Source organism: Notothenia coriiceps, unplaced genomic scaffold (genome assembly GCF_000735185.1).
Source record: "Notothenia coriiceps isolate Sejong01 unplaced genomic scaffold, NC01 NC01_scaffold00032154, whole genome shotgun sequence".
NCBI classification, from domain to species: Eukaryota; Metazoa; Chordata; class Actinopteri; order Perciformes; family Nototheniidae; genus Notothenia; species Notothenia coriiceps.
The window spans coordinates 30,570-49,144 of NW_011364855.1; the positions used below are offsets into that span (position 1 = coordinate 30,570).

General features: G+C 40.6%; 1 protein-coding gene across 1 annotated transcript; it reads right to left on the reverse strand.

The window, feature by feature from the left end:
• Positions 1 to 3,137: 3,137 nt before the first annotated feature.
• vegfba (vascular endothelial growth factor Ba) lies at positions 3,138 to 17,340 on the reverse strand. The gene is made up of 8 exons (XM_010788808.1): positions 16,431 to 17,340; positions 12,048 to 12,099; positions 11,762 to 11,958; positions 11,359 to 11,432; positions 11,229 to 11,264; positions 9,218 to 9,301; positions 7,149 to 7,370; positions 3,138 to 6,851 (listed from the first exon to the last, which is right to left on the reverse strand). Exons 1-8 carry the CDS (start codon positions 16,506 to 16,508, stop codon positions 6,830 to 6,832), a joined length of 765 nt encoding a protein of 254 aa, XP_010787110.1. The 5' UTR covers positions 16,509 to 17,340; the 3' UTR covers positions 3,138 to 6,829.
• Positions 17,341 to 18,575: the final 1,235 nt, after the last annotated feature.

The following is an 18,575-nucleotide window of genomic DNA, read 5'->3' on the forward strand; positions in this document are numbered from 1 at the left end:
GGCATTAACATTAAAATCACAGAGGAAAGAGGAACAATAAACAACAATAAGTTAAGCTGATATACCTAAATTATTAACACAGGAAAATATAAGAGCACTAATAGAACCATAAAACGCACAAAAAGATCAATTGGTCACTTAAGATTGATGCATGCTGCAAGCAAAATGAGATGACTTTAGGAAAACTGAACTTTTGACAGACAGACAGACAGACACACACACCACACACACACACACACACACACACACACACACACACACACACACACACACACACACACACACAGACAGACAGACAGACAGACAGACAGACAGACAGACAGACAGACAGACAGACAGACAGACAGACAGACAGACAGAGAGACAGACAGACAGACAGACAGACACATAGACAAACAGACAGAAAGACAGACAGACAGACAGACAGACAGACAGACAGACAGACAGACAGACAGACAGACAGAGAGAGAGACAGACAGACAGACAGACAGACAGACACATAGACAAACAGACAGACAGACAGACAGACAGACAGACAGACAGACAGACAGACAGACAGACAGACAGACAGACAGACAGACAGACAGACAGAAGATGGGATTGGCTGCTGCCTCGGGTGAGTCGACCTGCAGTTATGGTACTAACGAAGAGATAACATCCAGCAGGCTCTCTGATCTCTTCTCGCTCCTACTGGTACCCGCATCCTCAGCCGGACAGGATCCAGCACGCCCAGACCACAAATATGCCCCCGCCTTCTTACCTGCTAGACCCCAACCGCAAAAAGCCCTCCACCCTGCCCCTATGCCTCTCATCTGCCCTCTCCTCCACCCTTTATAACTCACTTTAATCCATTAAACGTATCTGTTCCTCTGAAACACTCCCCTTCAGTTTTCACACATGATGTGTTCATCTGTTTGCTGAACATCAGGACAGAAGACACTGGTTTGTGTTTAATGAATAGCTTTGAATCCGATAGTATATATTGTGAAATCATTTGTTGTCTCATTCCTTAGATGCAGAATTATTAAATTCATATTGGGAAAATTGTACAACAAGCGTTGGCAAAAAAAACCTTAACTTGAACATGAACTGGTCACTACTAAAACCTTTTGAACAAGTGGTTTTATTTATTAATATATCTTTTTTTTAATCAGGGGTTTCAATCTTCTTGATAATAGCTCGTGGAGTTCACACAAACTCAACTCACCCTGTTGACTTTGTAGATACTGATCTTAATGATATGAGATCCGTAAATCTTTTATCAAGGTTGATGTCCTTCAGTTGGGTCGAGACCGATGAGGATGCATGTTTCTGTTGCAGATAACACTGTTTGTTTGTTTTGTATAATCAAATAAAAGGTTATTTGTATTCACAAGAGAGAAGTTAAAAAACACTCACTTTCCTGTGAGTTCAACAGAAACACACATGATCCTTCTCTGCATGGCACATTCTCTACTCAGTCTCTGTCAACGTTTTATCTCTGTCTCTCTCTCTCTCCCTCTCTCTGACACACACAGGGGCTCTAACAAAACACACTTGCAGGCCAGATAGCGTCCAGTACCTGCTTCAACACAGCTGCTGCTACAAAAGCAGGGAGGACACCGTGCCTGGAGTTATTAGAAAAACACGACTCTGAACGCAGAGAGAGCAAGGTGGAAAAATACAGGAAGTTCTGACACAAGTGCAGAGGCTGAGAGGTGCAGAGGGATGAAGGGAGGCAGACATGTGAACTAGTTGTTGAATTGAACATGCATGAAGTCAAATGAATGCATGAATAGCATAAGAACACACAAAGAAATAGTCAAGGTGACATGTCTGAGCTCAGAGCTTTAGGCATCTTCTCTGTATCGTGATGGGTGCCTCGATGTGTCCATTTCTCTCTCTCTCTCTCTGTCTCCCTAATCTTGCAGCTATATTTAGTACTGGGCTGGCATTAGGCCCCTCCAGACAGATAGGTTGGCAGCGTCATTTAGCTTCTCTTTCCTCTCCTCTCCTTTTCTCTTAACACTCTGTACCAACAGCTACATTAAACTGCTGCTAATATACATGTCATCAATCATCGTTATACAATAATACTGCCATGCCAGCTTATCAATGTTTAGAGCCAGTGATATAGAAATAGTCATTAACTTATTGCCCTTCCTTTGGTGTAAAGTCTAACTGGAAATGTGAGATGACGGTAAGGGAACAAATGAGGGCTGGACATTACATTACAAGCAGCTTTCATCATCGTTATGTCATCGTCATATTCATCATAATCCCTGCCAACAGCTGAGAAATAGTGGAAGAATACCACAACACATTCAATGTGCTTCACAATGCTATGCACTGAACCCCCTATGTTGACATTATACATCTCTTTTTTTTATGTAATTATATATTGTTATATTGTGTACACTTAACAATTCTTGTAAATAAAGTGTTTATCATAAAAAACACATTATGTATTTTGTGAGTGAGGATAATGGCTGGGTGTACTCCAGTTTTCTTTACTGTTGGGTTGGGTTTGAGCATTTGTTTTACAAATGTTGCTTATATTTTGTGTAATTTATTATGTGTTATCTATGGGTATGCCTATGTTTCACCTGGCTGCAAGTGGAAGTCCAATTAAAGTGGAACTGGTCATTTTATTTGTCTGTAAAATCTTTATTTGCAAAGTAAATACTAACTATAACCCTCAAATGAACGTTTTATCTGTGCCTTGTCCACAGTAGAATGTAAAGTTAAGGCCTTAATAACTGCACTTGAGTAAATGCATATGTCAGTTTCCTCCACTCATGTGGGGCTGCCCACCTTTGTACTCGACCAGCTTCTGACTCAGCAGTACCAACGAGAGGAGTGTGGGAACAATATTATGTTTCACAACACGGCCACGTCACATCACACACACTTTCTCTGTACCCAACTCCCAGGGTGTCACTGTAATCAAAAGAGACTGTTTGCCTTTCATTACCATCCAATGAGAGATTAAAACAAAGAGAGGGGGGAGTCGAGGTCAGAGCGTGCATGAGGCCAGAGTGGATAAACAGTGACAGGAAGAAAACCAGAAGTTTATACGAAAAATAAGACATTTCCTTTATTAACATCTGTAACATCACGGTTTTATCCTGGTATCATTTTCAATATATTTGACGATGCAGTATACACTTTTATGTGGACATTGAATCGATTAATTGGCATTTATATACTAATCCAACATAACACTTTTTCTACAAAGACATCATAAAAGGGCACAAATGGTGTAGCAGCAAAAAAAGAGTGTTTTCTTTATACATAGGCTACATTAGTACAATGTATTCGCAGAGAAGAGATTCTTTAAGTATAGCTTAAACAATGTTACAAATACATCTCTAGAGTGTGCACTACATACTACGGCATATTAGAGATTATGAAATGTTATATAGTTTAGTAAGGGGTCTCTATAGGCTAAGACACTGGAGGCTAGAACAGAGCTACCGCTACAGAGTAATGTTGACTGTGCACACTGATGTTTCGGTTGTATTAATATATCCACCAAGCTGTATATCTTAAACAGTTGTGTTGAAATGATGGGAAGCAACTTCATGCTGTCTGATGGGTTTGCAGCTTTAATTGTAAAGAATGTTTTCATTTGAATAAAGAACATTTGGTCTAAAGAAATAAGAACAGTGGCCCTCAAAAAGGGATCTCAGCCCCTTTTTTCGCCCTAATGTCTCTGATATGTCGTACACGTCAACATTAGTGGAGTCTACTTGCTCCTTCAGTTTTTTTCCCAACGGACTATTGTACAGTATGTTCTCCACAATCTTAAACACAAGTGCAATCTGTACTGAGACTCTTAGGTTTCCCAAAACATTAGTTCACTAAATACAATGTTATCGAATAATTAGTCATATAAAAACAAATGCATTAATTACTTATTCATAATTTAAACATTTGTGAAACATGTTTGTTTGCTTTCTTGCTGAGAGTAAGATGAGAAGGTTGAAAGCAATCTCTCTAGGGTAAACAGCTAGCCTGGCTCTGTCTAACAGTCGCAACATCTGTCTCTAAAGTTAATTTATTAATATGTTGCTTGCTAAAACAGCAACGTGTTGTTTTCACACTTTACAGAATAAACAAAAGCGACTAAGGTGTTAACTTATATTTTAGAGCTGCTGCTGCTGCTACATGGACTTTATCTGTTCCTTCCAGGGAGAGCCAGGCTTGCTGTTTCCCTTTGTTCCCAGTCGTTGTGCTAAGCTAAGCTAACTAATGTCTCCAGCTTCATATTTTCTGTACACACATGTGAGAGTGGTATTAATCTTGTCATAACACTCTGCAAGAAGCTAAATTGCTTCATTACCTAAAATGTCAAACTTCTCTTTTGAAGCCAAGACTTCAAAATATCATATAGTTTGAACCTACAAACTCTTTGGGAAACCGTCCTCTGTTCCACGTTTCACACAGTGTCTGGTCTGTACTTGTTCAGTTCTCCACATGTGAAAAATGTTTCCCTTCAGTTTATTAAAACGCACACAGAAAACTCCTATAGGTTCCTCTAAATCAGTGATTATCACTACAGATCTGCTGCAGCTCCACATCTCTACACTGGAGACTATGCTTATGCTAAATGTAAATACAAATTATAAAAAGAGGTCTGAAATAACACAGATAAAGTAACAACAATGCTCTAATACTTGGTCATTAATATGTTGTGATATAGAGGTAGTGATTGAAGCATTGATTGACAGTAATAACAAACACTGAACAATGGACTCTAATTTCAGGAGAGTATAAATACAGAGCTTATCACACCGGCAACTGACACAAAGTTCTCTAGCTGGCTGACACACAAATAATTCAGACTCTGGACTGTCTCAACAGCAGGATTTTATGAATCCCAGGGGGGGAGGACGGCATGAATTATGTAGTGTCAGAGCTACTGTTTGTCCTGGAAATAAGACGTCACTGGTAAAATATTCTCAGGAAAGATTTAGCACAGGACAAAAGGTCTGAATCAGTGTCAAAAATGGGTTTAAACTCAGTGACCCGCTATAATGGGTTCTCTGAGCTCTTGCTTTAGCACCTCACACTGACTGACAAGCTGCTCAAGACCTCGTCCTTTCTGAAACAGTCACAGTTCAAATCCCCGCTCCCACCCAGCGGCCAAGCAGTCATGAACTAACATGGAGTTAAACCGTGAGATTCGCTCAGAATATAAACAAGTTATGTTCCAAATGAATAATACTATTTACATCCTCTCTGTTGCAACAAAAACAGCCATGTTTTGCTTTCACTGCACTGGGAACGGTTATTTGTTGGTTTCTGTGTGGCACTGTGGGTAAAACTGCCCCGCCGATTGTTTGAATTACACATTATAATGTATATAGTCTTCCATTTGTTGCCCTTGTGAGCCCTGTCTGTTTAAATTCAATACATTTGGGTATCGGTTTAAATGCTGAATGTATACATAGCTGGCCACCCAGCGTGACTCTTTATCCAGACGGATTAAAGATGAACAAACAAAACAAAGACACACATTCTGCAATATAGAATATCTTTTCAATCAACTTGACAGAATTATAATAAAATATAAAACATGAGGCAAATAATACAATATTAAATGAAGACATACAAACAACTATTTTTGCACACAAATGCTTATGCTTAAATGGTCAATCCACATAGCATGTTTGTAAATATGAATGTGTGCCTGCTATAGCACAAAGAGAGTCAGGTTGTGTGTGTCTGCATTTGCAGTGTTGTCTATGTTCCTGGTATTATAAGTGTGAATGTCAGTGTGAAGCAGTGGACAGCCGCCAGGCCTCATTATTGTCATTCTCCTCACTGCCTAAAAGAGAGGCAAAGAGAGGCAAAGCGGCTGCTTTCAACAGAGGAGCCGAGGGAAGATGGAGACAAAGGGCCCAAATTAAACAAATGCCGGAAAGCAGCTTGGAGAGCCAGCCCGTGGTCATACGCTTTGAATGAGAGAGAACGGCTGCAGGGATATCCCATCTGGGTCTTTCAGTGGAGAGACCACACAGACACTCTCCATGCCAGCATTCAGCTCAACTATGGGTCCGTGCACACTGGGGCGCCAGTTCATGCGTATGTCCTGTGTCCCTTTGGTATGTGTGGACGTGTCCATCTAAAATTAGTTGCCTTTCTGTCAAATCCTCTGCACAAAAAACGGCCTGACTTCACCCTGGAATCCATTTCCATTTGCAGTTTTACTGCAAACACCTCAACATGTAGGACACCTGTGTAAGACTCGTCCACTTCACATCCATTTTTTTCTTTCCATCAGTCGTGTTTTTCCCTGCTCTCTTAAATGTATATGTTCCATTGGAGGTCGTAAAGGAAATCCAAACCACAGCATATGAGTAGCTTGTGTGATTGTTTCCACCAAGAAAGAATTTGTATGAAATCCACGCCATTAGGCTGCCACTCATCCCTCAAGTCATGGGATGTGTATGGTGACTTTACATGTCTGCACACGCATGTGGACTGAGAGAAGCTTTGCCACAGAAGCAGGTGAGAGGTGGTGAGATTTTTGGCTGCACACACACACACACACACACACACACACACACACACACACACACACACACACACACACACACACACACACACACACACACACACACACACACACTAGATCTAAAATTCAGGTCGTTATGCTGCACTTGTTGGTTAACTAAGAGTGCTACATCAGGTTTTTGTGTGTGCTCCCACTAATATTTCCTTCAGCCCAAGGTTATTTGATGTCCAAGCGTCTGTATGCTCCATGGCACTGATGCGGAGAGTGGGGAATGAATCAACAAGGGTTGGTGTAAAGAAGGAGGTGAAAAGACAGTGATAGGACACGTCAAGTCCTCATGGCATCACACCTGCAACAACAAACAATAAGAGAAGAAGCATGAAGTCTATTCTATCAAACATGCCCACTTTGGGAGCAATTTGGGGTTCAGTGTCATGTTCAATGACATCTTGACATGGGTCATCACACCACTTGAGATACAGCTACTCCTAACAAAGTTTCTCACTCCATTAAACAAAAAGCAACGGATCAACTTTCCAACTAGCAGAATTTACACCTAAGAATTATTTTTTTGGAGCGTTTGTTAAAGTTTCATGTTGTTGAAAAGAAAAATCCATAAAAAGAAAAAGTTTGCTTGTGGACTGACCTGCAGCGACGAGTGTTGAGGCTCCGGTTTTTCCGGGTGCAGCTCTCAGCTCTGATGGTGCAGCGGCACTGACAGGACGTCACATCAAGCGCCCACTTCCTCCCTCTGCAGGGGCGGCAACTAGGCCTTGGAGAAGGTGAGGGAGAGGGAGAGAAGCTGATGGGAGGAGGGGATGGAGGAGGAGGAGAAGATGGGGGAGGAAGAGTTGGAGGAGCATGGGACCTGGACAGAGAAAAGAGAGGTTTAAGAACAGTGTAGTTCAGAATAATTTCTTCATTTATTGATTCACAAGTATATACCGCCATGCAGGTATTTACCTCATGTCGTGCCTAACTTTAGGGGATCGTAAGACATCTATCTGGTGTGTAATTTGTCTGCAGATGCATCGTGCAAACATTAACCAAACCTTTATATGGCTGTCAGTATTTAATCCCAAAATGTGGCCGGCAACTGACGAGGTGAGGCTTATTTCTGGTCTAGCTGATTGCCAGAAAAGCTTTTTCTACTTAAACAATAGTTAATTTAAGGGGTTTTAAATGAATCTATAAGGGGGCATGAAAGTCAGATTTGAAGAGAATTTATCCAATAATTATTTGTAATATTAAGACCGCAAATGTGTACCATGTGGTGGCACCACAGGAAATGACAGGGGACGGCCTGGCTCAGGAGGCAGAGTGTTGTCTATTGTCCAAAGAGTCACTGGTTTGTTGCTGGTGTCCTTGAGCAAGACAGTGACCTCTAACTGCTCCTGATGAGCAGGTTGGCACCTAGCATGGCAGCCTCTGCCATCAATGTGTGAATGAGTGTGTGAAAGGGGTAAAAGTTGGCATGTGTTGTGAAGCGCTTTGATTGGTCGGTAAACTAGAAAGCCGCTAAATAAAATGCAGTCCATTTAAAATTCAGTCCATCATCCAAGTCTGAAGTCTTTATCTGGGGGAACCATGAATGTCTGACAATCCCTCCACTGACGGACTGACATATCAACACAGGATCTTTTTTCCTGTTTTGCTATTGATCCCACACCACGTCGATATTATGGCTAAAAAGGAAATGCAAGGCTTATTTTAACACTCTGTGCCAGACTGAAATAAACAATGTAGTGTGTGTGGGAGATGTGTGACTAATGTGGGATACTGTTTCCTTTGCGGCAAACTTTCTGCTCTCTCTGTCAGTCTGTGTTTCTGTACGTTTCCATGGCTATAGTCACTTCAGTTTCCCCTCTATACGCTCTGCACTCACTGAGTATGAGAAAGTTGCCTGCGTCAGTTGGTCCATTAACTGGAGCTGGTTCTGCCTCAGGAGGCTGGAGGCTTTAATGAAGTTACTTAATGAGGCAGAGAGGGGCCATCTTTGTTCAGACCCCGATGACCACGCCTGCCGCTGGCATGGACAGAGGAGGTGGCATTTGGGAGCAAATTACACAGATTTCACCCCTGCCAGAGTCTGAATAAAGCCTGTTCTGAGTGATGGATGGGAGCTGAGGGACATCACACCCAAACCGAGTCACCTCTTGCACCCCGGAGGCCGGAAATGATAGACAGCAAAGTGAACGGGAAGCATATTAAAAAGAGCAAACTCTATTCCCTTACTGCTTGAGATTGAATCATGGGAATCCTGGGGGACACAACCAAACTCACCTGTTCCTCTCTGATCACAATGTAACAGTTTAATGTAATTATTACAAAATGTTTTAATTGTCCTTGAATGATCATAACGGACCATTTTAGCAGCCAGAGTCATGCATTATTTAATATATAACACAACTGATCACCATAATATATACCATGTTTTGTTTAACACCCCCAAGTCCCAGGGCTGTAGGTGTCTGTGTAGCTTTGTAGGTGTGTTTGTGTGTGTGTTTGTGTGTGCGTGTGTGTGGGGGACCTTGACTGCTGTGGCTGTTAAACAAATTGTCCTTCAGTAATTATGTTGACCAGATAACATATTTTCTGTTCTAATCCAAACATTCACAAGGCAACTGGCAGTATCAAGAAAATACTGACTAACAGGGGTAACACACATCAGTTTAGGGCTCGTTCCTGATTAAAGCAACTGAATATTGAACTTACACGGCTCTGATGGCTCCACTGGTCTTCTGTCTGGACTTTCCTCTCTCCCTTTTCTTGTCTGTTCTTGTCGGCTTCAGGCGAGGCCTGGGTACATCAGACAAACAAAACAAATACATTAAATGTTTAGGAGTTATATTTTCAGACACCTATTGGAGGCGAAGAGGTTTACTCTCATTCTGTGTTTTATATCATATAAGTCAATATATATGAGTTTATGACTGATAAAACAAGACATTTAAAAACAAAACCTCGCACTTGTATGACTTTTTGTACGTTTTTTTCTGACATTTTGTAAATAAAACTATTATTTGATTAATCTATAAAATAATCAGGAGATTGATTGATTATTAAAAACAATTGTTAGTTGCAGCCCTGGTAGATGTAGGTGTTTTGGCTATGTCTTAGCTCTGACCATATCCAAATCTGTTGCATGCTGGTGCCTTCAATAGAAAAATGAATCTGCACTTAGTTTTGTTTTAAGTTCCCTGTCTCTTTAATCCACTCTGCTATAAACTATATTAATCAAATGATGTGTTTACCAGCTCTGCTCTGGCAGGATAAACTGAGTGTGCTGCTGGTGCTGTTGTCTTTAGGCTCTAATATAATATCATGGATGCGTGACTCTGCTCCGTCAGTCTGAGAGAGAGCACATGGCAGGGGAGATAAAATCATCACTATGGTGACAACAGGATGCGGGCCGTCCCAGGGGATGCAGGGAGAGAGTCACACAGATGCTAACTCACCGAGGAGCACACCGAACACACACACACACACACACACACACACACACACACACACACACACACACACACACACACACACACACACATACACATAAACACACAGATTTAAATGTTCTTCCAAAAACAAAATAAAAATGTTCATGCACATTAATACCAACACATGGAGAATCTACATGCGTAGATATGGCAAACAAAAAAGAGACACAGGAAACCTGAACAGACCAAAGAAAAATGCATATGCACACATACACACACATACATTGGAATCCTTTATTTATGTCCGCATCCTAACAGGAAGTAGGAAGACATAAACATTAAAGATGCAATCATATGATTGTGAGGTTGGACCTGCCAGTATGAGGTACACAAACAAACATCAGGGATCCAACAGAAATGTTCCTTTCACTGTCTCAAGCTGTCCGTCGCAGACCTCAACACAACCTGAACAGCACGGTGTGTACCGCCTGAGCAGCAGATTCTTTACTTTCAGTATATGTTGACCTAAAGTCATGAATAATTACAGTTTTCAACCGTGTTTTAGTCCACTGACAACAAACCTGATTCTTTCAAATCAGCCTGCAGACACGTCATACTTGCTTATCTCTTTGCCGTGAGATTATACCAGGGCTCGGGCACATCATTGTATTTTATATGATAGGGTTGGTTACTCACTGTTATCTTTTCAATCTATAAAGCCTTTACTGGAAAATAACAGTATTACCTTTCACAAATGCTTCGTCACTAAGATGGGAAACCATCTGCTAACTGGCTCCTCTTCATATTCTACGAGCTAGGTCTGAACTTGCTCTCAAGTTTAGTGCACCGACTCCTGTACAAACTACCCATTAAGCATTTTGAAAATGTGATTTGAATCAGATCATGATTCTTCACAATCTTTAATCTGAATTAAACCAGGTCAGTTTTATGTTTTATGTTATCTGTATTAGCCTCGGATGTTGGACCTTTTTTTGGAGGAATAACAAAATGTTTAAAACTAGAGATTGAAGCCTTATGTTACCTTGTTTAACACTAACGCCATTTAGCGATTCAATTGAGATTAATCAGAACAGTTTTTCACTGAAACCCTCCTATACCTCCTCCTCATCAAAGATCATCAGCGGAATAATAAGAGCATCATTAGCGGACATGGGTTTTATAAAGTCATTAGCGATGATGAAGGAACATCACATTTCAGAATAAGCTCACCCACTCACAATTAAACAGGAACAGACAAGGAGATATTAAACTAAGAAGGAAAAAGGTGTTACCTTGTAGTAGGTGTTGGCTGGACTTGTACTTTTAATCTGCATGTAGATAAAAGAGACAATGTGAGTATTAAGGTGTAGTGAAGTCAACAAAGGACAGGTATACCATGCATCTGTGAGTATGTTTTATTACCTGCACTCACACTGACTGTGCTCTACGAACGGCAGCTCGACAAGCTCATGTTTCATAAAGGAGGTTCTCATCAGCTGCACACAGATCAGAAGATATTAAAACATCATCTCACCGCATAAAGATATTAACTACAATTGTCGCAACTTGTATATATTTTGTAAGTATACATTTTATACATTTACAAGGCAGAGAGATATCATTACCTTAATTTTATTTTGTATGGTGGTGTGTCAGTTCAGGTGGTCAGAATTACTACACAGATGTGGAAATGAATGTAGAATCAAATCAAATCTGGCTGTATGTGGCCCCTGAACTAAAATGAGTTTGACCCCCCTGGCTCGAAACATTATTAATCTACACAGGAGCAGGCAAGGATTTAGTATGAGTGTGTGTGTGTGTATACCTCCATGGTGATTGTGTGTGTGAGGGAGGGAACACACTCCAGGGCCTCGTCAGAACAGCACCCACCACAACGCCTCACCGATACACAGGATGGGACGAAGAGATGGTGCGTCTCCCCCGGTAACTCCCGCCAAACCTCCACCAGGGTGTCTCGAGGCTCACAGCCACTCCGCGAATAAACCTCCAACCACCGGCGCACTGGTGGAGATAAATCAATACATCCATTATTTATTTCTCTCTCAGCTCCAAGAGGTAATTCAGGGTTATTTATGAAACCTGGAGCATACCTTCTCGACCTTCCCTGGATTTTGGGGAGTCTGCAGGCCGCCAGTGAGCGAGCTGGAGGGAGAAATAAATGTAATGTTTAATCAAGTTTAGTTTAAGGTTTCCCGGTCGAGTTGACCTGATAGATAGCATTCAGCCTTGCACTTTGGAGTCATGACTAGTGGTGTAATTCCAGTTCAGCAAAATCTTTTGAAAAAATATGTCTAGTATTCAGTCAAAGGTGAGTCAATTTGTATTTTTGTAGGACATCCAGAAAGAGCCTCTAACATATAGAAATAGGGGGCAAAATAGATGTCTTAAAAAAAAGATAAATACTTGCATTGTCTCTGAAAACTTTTTCCATATCCCAAAAGAACTTGCACAAACGTTTGAGCACTGAATTTGATGAATCAGACCATACATATAGGACAAGAAATAACTTGCCAACACATTTTCTATTGCTGCAGTTATAGGTTAGACCCAGCACTGTGAGGGTATGCATTGGCTGAATTTAAGTTGCTACAGCTGCCCTCTGTCCAATCCCTATTCCCCCCACCATGTCCCCTTAAGGGCTCCGTATAGTGGATTTAATAAAATATATCTGCATTGATGAATATTAAAGATTTGTTTTCTGAATTAAAGGGGCCCTATTATGGTTTGGGGGGCTTTCTCTCTCCTGTAGAATGTTATAAAGGTTTTTGTGCATGTAAATGTTCTGCAAAGGCTAAAATCGCAAAGTTCCCTCCAGAGGGAGTTTACTCTGCCTGAAATGCCTCCATTGGACTTCTTTATTTATTTCCATAACAAAGTGACATCTCTATGTTACAATGGTGCTACTATTGGCGATCCAACACAATACGTGGGGTGGGATATCTCTAAGCTGTTGACCAGTCATAATAACAGAGATGGCCAGCTAACCAATCAGAGCAGACTGGGCTCTGGTTTCAGACAGAGGGTAAAAAGGGGTGTTACAGCAAAGATAGTATGAGAAAAATTGCTTTTTGAACATTAAAGCATGGGAAAATGTCACGGTAGAGGAACAAAATACAAATATGAAATCAAATAAAATTATCATTTTGGGCCCCTTCAACCATCATATAACAGTACATTTACTTTTAAGCTTTTGTCGGCAATGTCCTGTTTGCCATTGTTGTGAAAGCCTGTGGGTGCATATCACCAGATCAAAGCGTTTCCTGTTAATGAACACCACAAAGTTTCACAGCTGCCACCTGAATATTACACGCTCAATAATGCATGGTGGTACCTGACAGGAATTTTAAACTCTGAACTTTGATACGCAGGATAACATGTAGGAGGGTAACAGCAGTTCCACAGTAGTATGACTACTAAATGAACATTCCAAATGTTTTACCATTTCTAAAGGGATGGGGTCCATTGGGTTCCATTGGTCTATTTTAGCAGGTAACTGAACAAATATATGGGACAAAAATCCAAACATATTTCTGACAACATGAGTGTCAGAGGGTGGGAGCTGCTGGATTTGAACAAGTTGTACCAGCTACCTTTGCCCTCAAGTAGTCTATCTCCTGATAATGGAGAATGAAAGACTTTACAGTAGCCCCGCAGTGGTAGACAGCGAGAGTATCTGCCACTGGATTTCTCAACAATGAACTGTTACAGTCAGTTTGTGGCTGGGAGTGGACGAGCCCATTACTATTTTATAAAATGAGATAAAGGGAGAACGCTGACAGCAGCTTTTGTAGCACAGATTATGTTTTCTGTCAGTATTAGGAATCCAATATATTATTCATTTCTTTATTGGACTTTTATGTTGCCCCCATGCAGTTTACACTCAAATACAGTTTAAGTATCATCAGGGAACCTTCTAAGTACAATTTTGAGGTACTTGAATATTACTTCAAGAAAAAGCTATTTCTCTTATTTTCAGTAATTTCTCTATAATGGGATGAAAAGTGTAAGTAGTTCCTTTTCCGTGTGATTTTTAAACAAACTGTTGAGTGGTATAGTTTAATATTAAACCAGTGGTTTCCAACTTGATTGGCTTGTGACCCTTTACATAAACAGTTTCATTATATAACGGTTAAGGTCCACATTTTGCAAATAACAGCAAAGATTTAAGAATAGTCCATGTATTGAAAAGCGGCTTTACTTTTTTCTCCGTTTTACACACACACATATACACACACACACACACACACACACACACACACACACACACACACACACACACACACACACACACACACACACACACACACACACACACACACACACACACACACACACACACACACACACACTCCTGAGTGCCAGCCCAGTGCCATCTACACTGGTTTTGCTGTCTGTCTTTTGTCTAACAAGTCCTAAAGCCTCTCCCAGAGCACACTGTAAGGATGAGCCAAGTGTGTATGTGTGTGTGCATTTCCTACAATACACACCATGTGCCAGCCCCACACTAAGCTTCATCACTACAGGAGAAAAGAGATGACCTCTTTTCCAAATAATGTGTCAGAAAAGCAGACATCATGAAAGCATAGAGACTTGAGTGAGCGACAGAAGCTGTGAGCAGGTGAGGAGTCACGCTGCTGTGTATTATGTAGCGTCTATGATGATGTATCACTAAAACATACAGCAAAACAATTCAGGGCTGGATCCCACACCCCTGCCGAGCACTGCCTGTTCCTGATACCAGCCTCCAGACATAAATAAAGAACCTGCACATGTACGTAGGTCTCTCCATGTGTGTGTGCCTTTTGCTGTGTGTGGACCATCTCAGTATTATCAATGGTAAATACTAAGCAGGAATAAAATAAAGAGATAAAGAATTGTCAATGAAGCGCCTTTTAAAAAAAATGTTTTATAAAATGTAGTACATGGCTTAAGAGTTAGATCATTAGCCAAGTCCATGAATTAATCAAGTCAATTTTCCAAATGAATTACAAACAAATTATATTTTGGAGGAATCTTTTAAGTATTGTATAAGGCAATAGTGATGTTACGTTCGCGAACGATTCCAGTGATTACTCTGACTAACAAATAGGAAAAGTTTAACATTTCAGGAAGTAACATTTTTCGATTTTCTAGATTTGGAAAATAAGATCCAAACCACTTTCATGTGTGTTCAGTAATGTCAGAAGTACATAAAGCGATAGCTTGCAGCAAAGTATAGCGAAGTTAGCATAAATACTGGAAACAGCTAGACTCACTGGTACAAATCTTTTTTTAAATCCACCTTGTAGCACCTCTGCAGCTCATTCACAACACATTGTATATAATTGTTTGGGGCTATTTCAGAGTCTGACCAGTGACCAGTTGCTAGGCAACCAGTGGTAGCAGGAAAGTATATAATTAAAAAGTGTATTAAGTTGAAATATTACTTTGACAACTTACTTATCAATTAAATGACATTCAAAACATACTAACTCTTAACCCTTAAATGGTGTATGTATCGTAGGGGGGATACAGTCAATTGACAAGCTGTGTCCATGTGTAATATGTGTTTAATAATAGTGCAATAGGGGTGTAATATGGGACTAATAGCAGTGTAGTAACAGTGTAATAGGGGTGTCACATGGGTGTGACATAAGTGTAATATGGGTCTAATAATAGTGTAATATAGGTGTTATAACAGTGTAACATGGGTATAATATGGGTGTAATAATGGTGTAACAGGGGTGTATAAATATGAAATATGGGTGTAACAATGTTGTAATTACGGTGTAATATTGGTGTTACATGGGTGTATTATGGGTCTAACAACAGTGTAGTAAAGGGGTAATAACAGCTTAACATGGGTGTAACAGGGGTATAATATGGGTGTAATAACGTTGTAACAGGGCTGTATTAGGATTTAATCAATGAGTAATATGGGGGTAATAACAGTCAAGTGGGTGTAATGTAAAACAATTGAAAATCGATTAATTTCCCAAAATGTGTGAGATTCCCCATTGAAGGGGTAGTAAATGTAATCCTGTCCAAATGCCCTGCCTTCCTGATGCTAGCAAAAAAAAGCACAATTTTCCATAACCTGGCAGCCCAAACGTTATTCTGAATGATGAATCACTGATCTAAAGCTTCAGTAAATTATGTATTACAACGTATAAACTCTTTGTTAGGGTGTCTCAATAGAAGTTGGCTTTGAAATATGATAGAGGAGACAATAAATACCACAATGCCACTATAAAGTTTATAGACTTCTTCATGATTATTATAGTGAATGGTGCTGTCACTGGACCATACGTGACAGGTGTCATTGACCTAGAGGATAACTTCAAAAAGCTAAAACTACACATTTTTTCCACCAGACCAAATGGATACTTTATGTGCATTAAGTGACATCAACACACACTGGAAATCAACTACAGATGTCAGGCTGACACCCTCAGACATGAAGTCTTTTAGGGTCAAATATAGCCGATACATACCTTGGCATGGGACGTCGGTATTCTGGTGAGAAGCAGGAATTGAAACATTCCTAGAATAACTTGAAGCATAATCCCCATTGTGCAGGAGTCCAAAGGGGCACTCAAAAATATTTTTTGGACCGATCCAAAAAAAACAAAACAGAAGGTCGCTTGTCCGATTAAAGACCCAGAAATCCCGCTTTCATTCTCCAGGCTCCCTTCCTTGAAAGGACACCAAGGGTGGCATCCTCAGATGTTAAATAATAACTTTATCTTGTTTCATTTGAAACTGAATGATCGTCTTGATTTCCCCTAAGGTCAGTTCCTTAAGTATAGTTTGTTATACTATTTAAATGAGTAAAACACGAGGGGAGTAGGCCTGCCCCTCCCTCCACTTATTTTAAAAATACAGACAGAAAAGCTATGACTTTTAAGTAGCCTAATTATTAAATAACCCTATCAAATCGTGGCACCATAACCTTTAAATCTTCATTTCCCCCCAAATGAGACTTATTCAAACTTTGATTGATGCTTCTTTTATTTATTCCAGGTCAGTCTATTGGTGCTGAGCCCATAAAGCCGGTGTGGGGGTCCGGGTGGCGTGACCAGAGGATCATCCAGATTCCCGCTGAAACGTGGAGCTATCATAGAATCCTGAGTGTGGCTGAAAAAAACGCATCATCCAGCTATAGGACGCTTATCCGGTAAAGATCCGACGCTTTATCCCGCCGTGCAGAGCTGGACAGTGCCGCAGATTCCGCTCCCCGGCTCGGTCACAGTCTCTCCACACTGTCGCTCCCTCTGAAAATGTGACGTTTCCCCTCCAGGCGCATCTTGCCGGTTTTTTTATCCTCTTATAAATATGACAGGAATGACAACCTCCACTGACATGGCAGCGCAGCTAACACAGGAGCAGCAGGGTAGCCCACAGACACAGAGAGAGGTCTGAGTCTTCATTACTTGTTGTGATCGGTTTCCTCATTTCCTTTGCCCTTGAGACGCACGCAGCGTAACCATTGCACTGCCAACTTTTCCCAAACAGGACAGGCGCACTGGATACAGGTGCAGCGTCTCTATTGGTCCCGGAGTGGGGGGGTCCGGGGGCCTCCAGGGGCCCCCTGCAAGTGGGGGACAGGGATGTAGCTGCCACCGAGGTCATTTACTCACTAATATTCCTGAACATTAGGGGTTTTAGCTGGCATTTTTGCAAGGGCCTATTGATTCCTAAAGTTATGATTATTAATTCAATAAATCTATTTATTTGTCCCTGGGTTTGCAATTTTGCAATTGCACGTTGTGTAGTTCAGGAAGACAATATAGGAACAAACATTTTTTAAAGATGTGTTATTGGTATTTCCATAAAAATTGATTGATAGCAGCATCTTCAAAATACCATGCCCATAAACCCATGCTGTATGATAGTTGTTCTTTTAAGAAAAATACTCAAATATCTTTATTATTTACTAATATCAAATCGTCTCCTAAAGGCTTTTTTGGAAGGGGTATTGTATTATTATTAAAATAATTTAAATCATTGTGTAGCCAGAATTGCTTTTCAGTTTGTGTCCCTTTGAGCTGCACAAGCAGAGTACGATATAGTTCCATTTGATCAGAGAGAAGGCAGAGATCTCTCTGACTGATATCTCAACAATCTCCAAGTCACACCAATATAATCTGAATTGATAGAAAAGTGCGACAATAAAAAAGGAAAGGTAAGTATTTTCATTTTGGGAACGACTGTTTCTTTAAACTAAAGATAAATGTAAAATAAAACTGCATAACATTTATGGTTGTCATTTCTCTGCAGTGTGTGTGTGTGTGTGTGTGTGTGTGTGTAGGCATGCAGACACCAGAATCTCATTAAAGTGTGTTTGGGTTATGACAGGGCACTCACACGGCACATGAGCGTGAGGGTGTCTGTGTGCAGAAGTTTGTTATCTCCAGCTGAAGTCTCAGGGCAGGGGCCGCCGGTGACAAGAACAGCGAGGAGGAAAAAAGAAACATCTCTTCTCAAAACACAATTTTGTATATATAAATAAAATATTTCTGGAATTCCTTACGTCTGCAAGTATTCTTAAAAACAACTAGAAACCAAGCTCCTTTTCCATAATGTCCCCAGCCAACAAATGTTGTGTACAAAGTTCTTATAACCAAAATGACATTTAG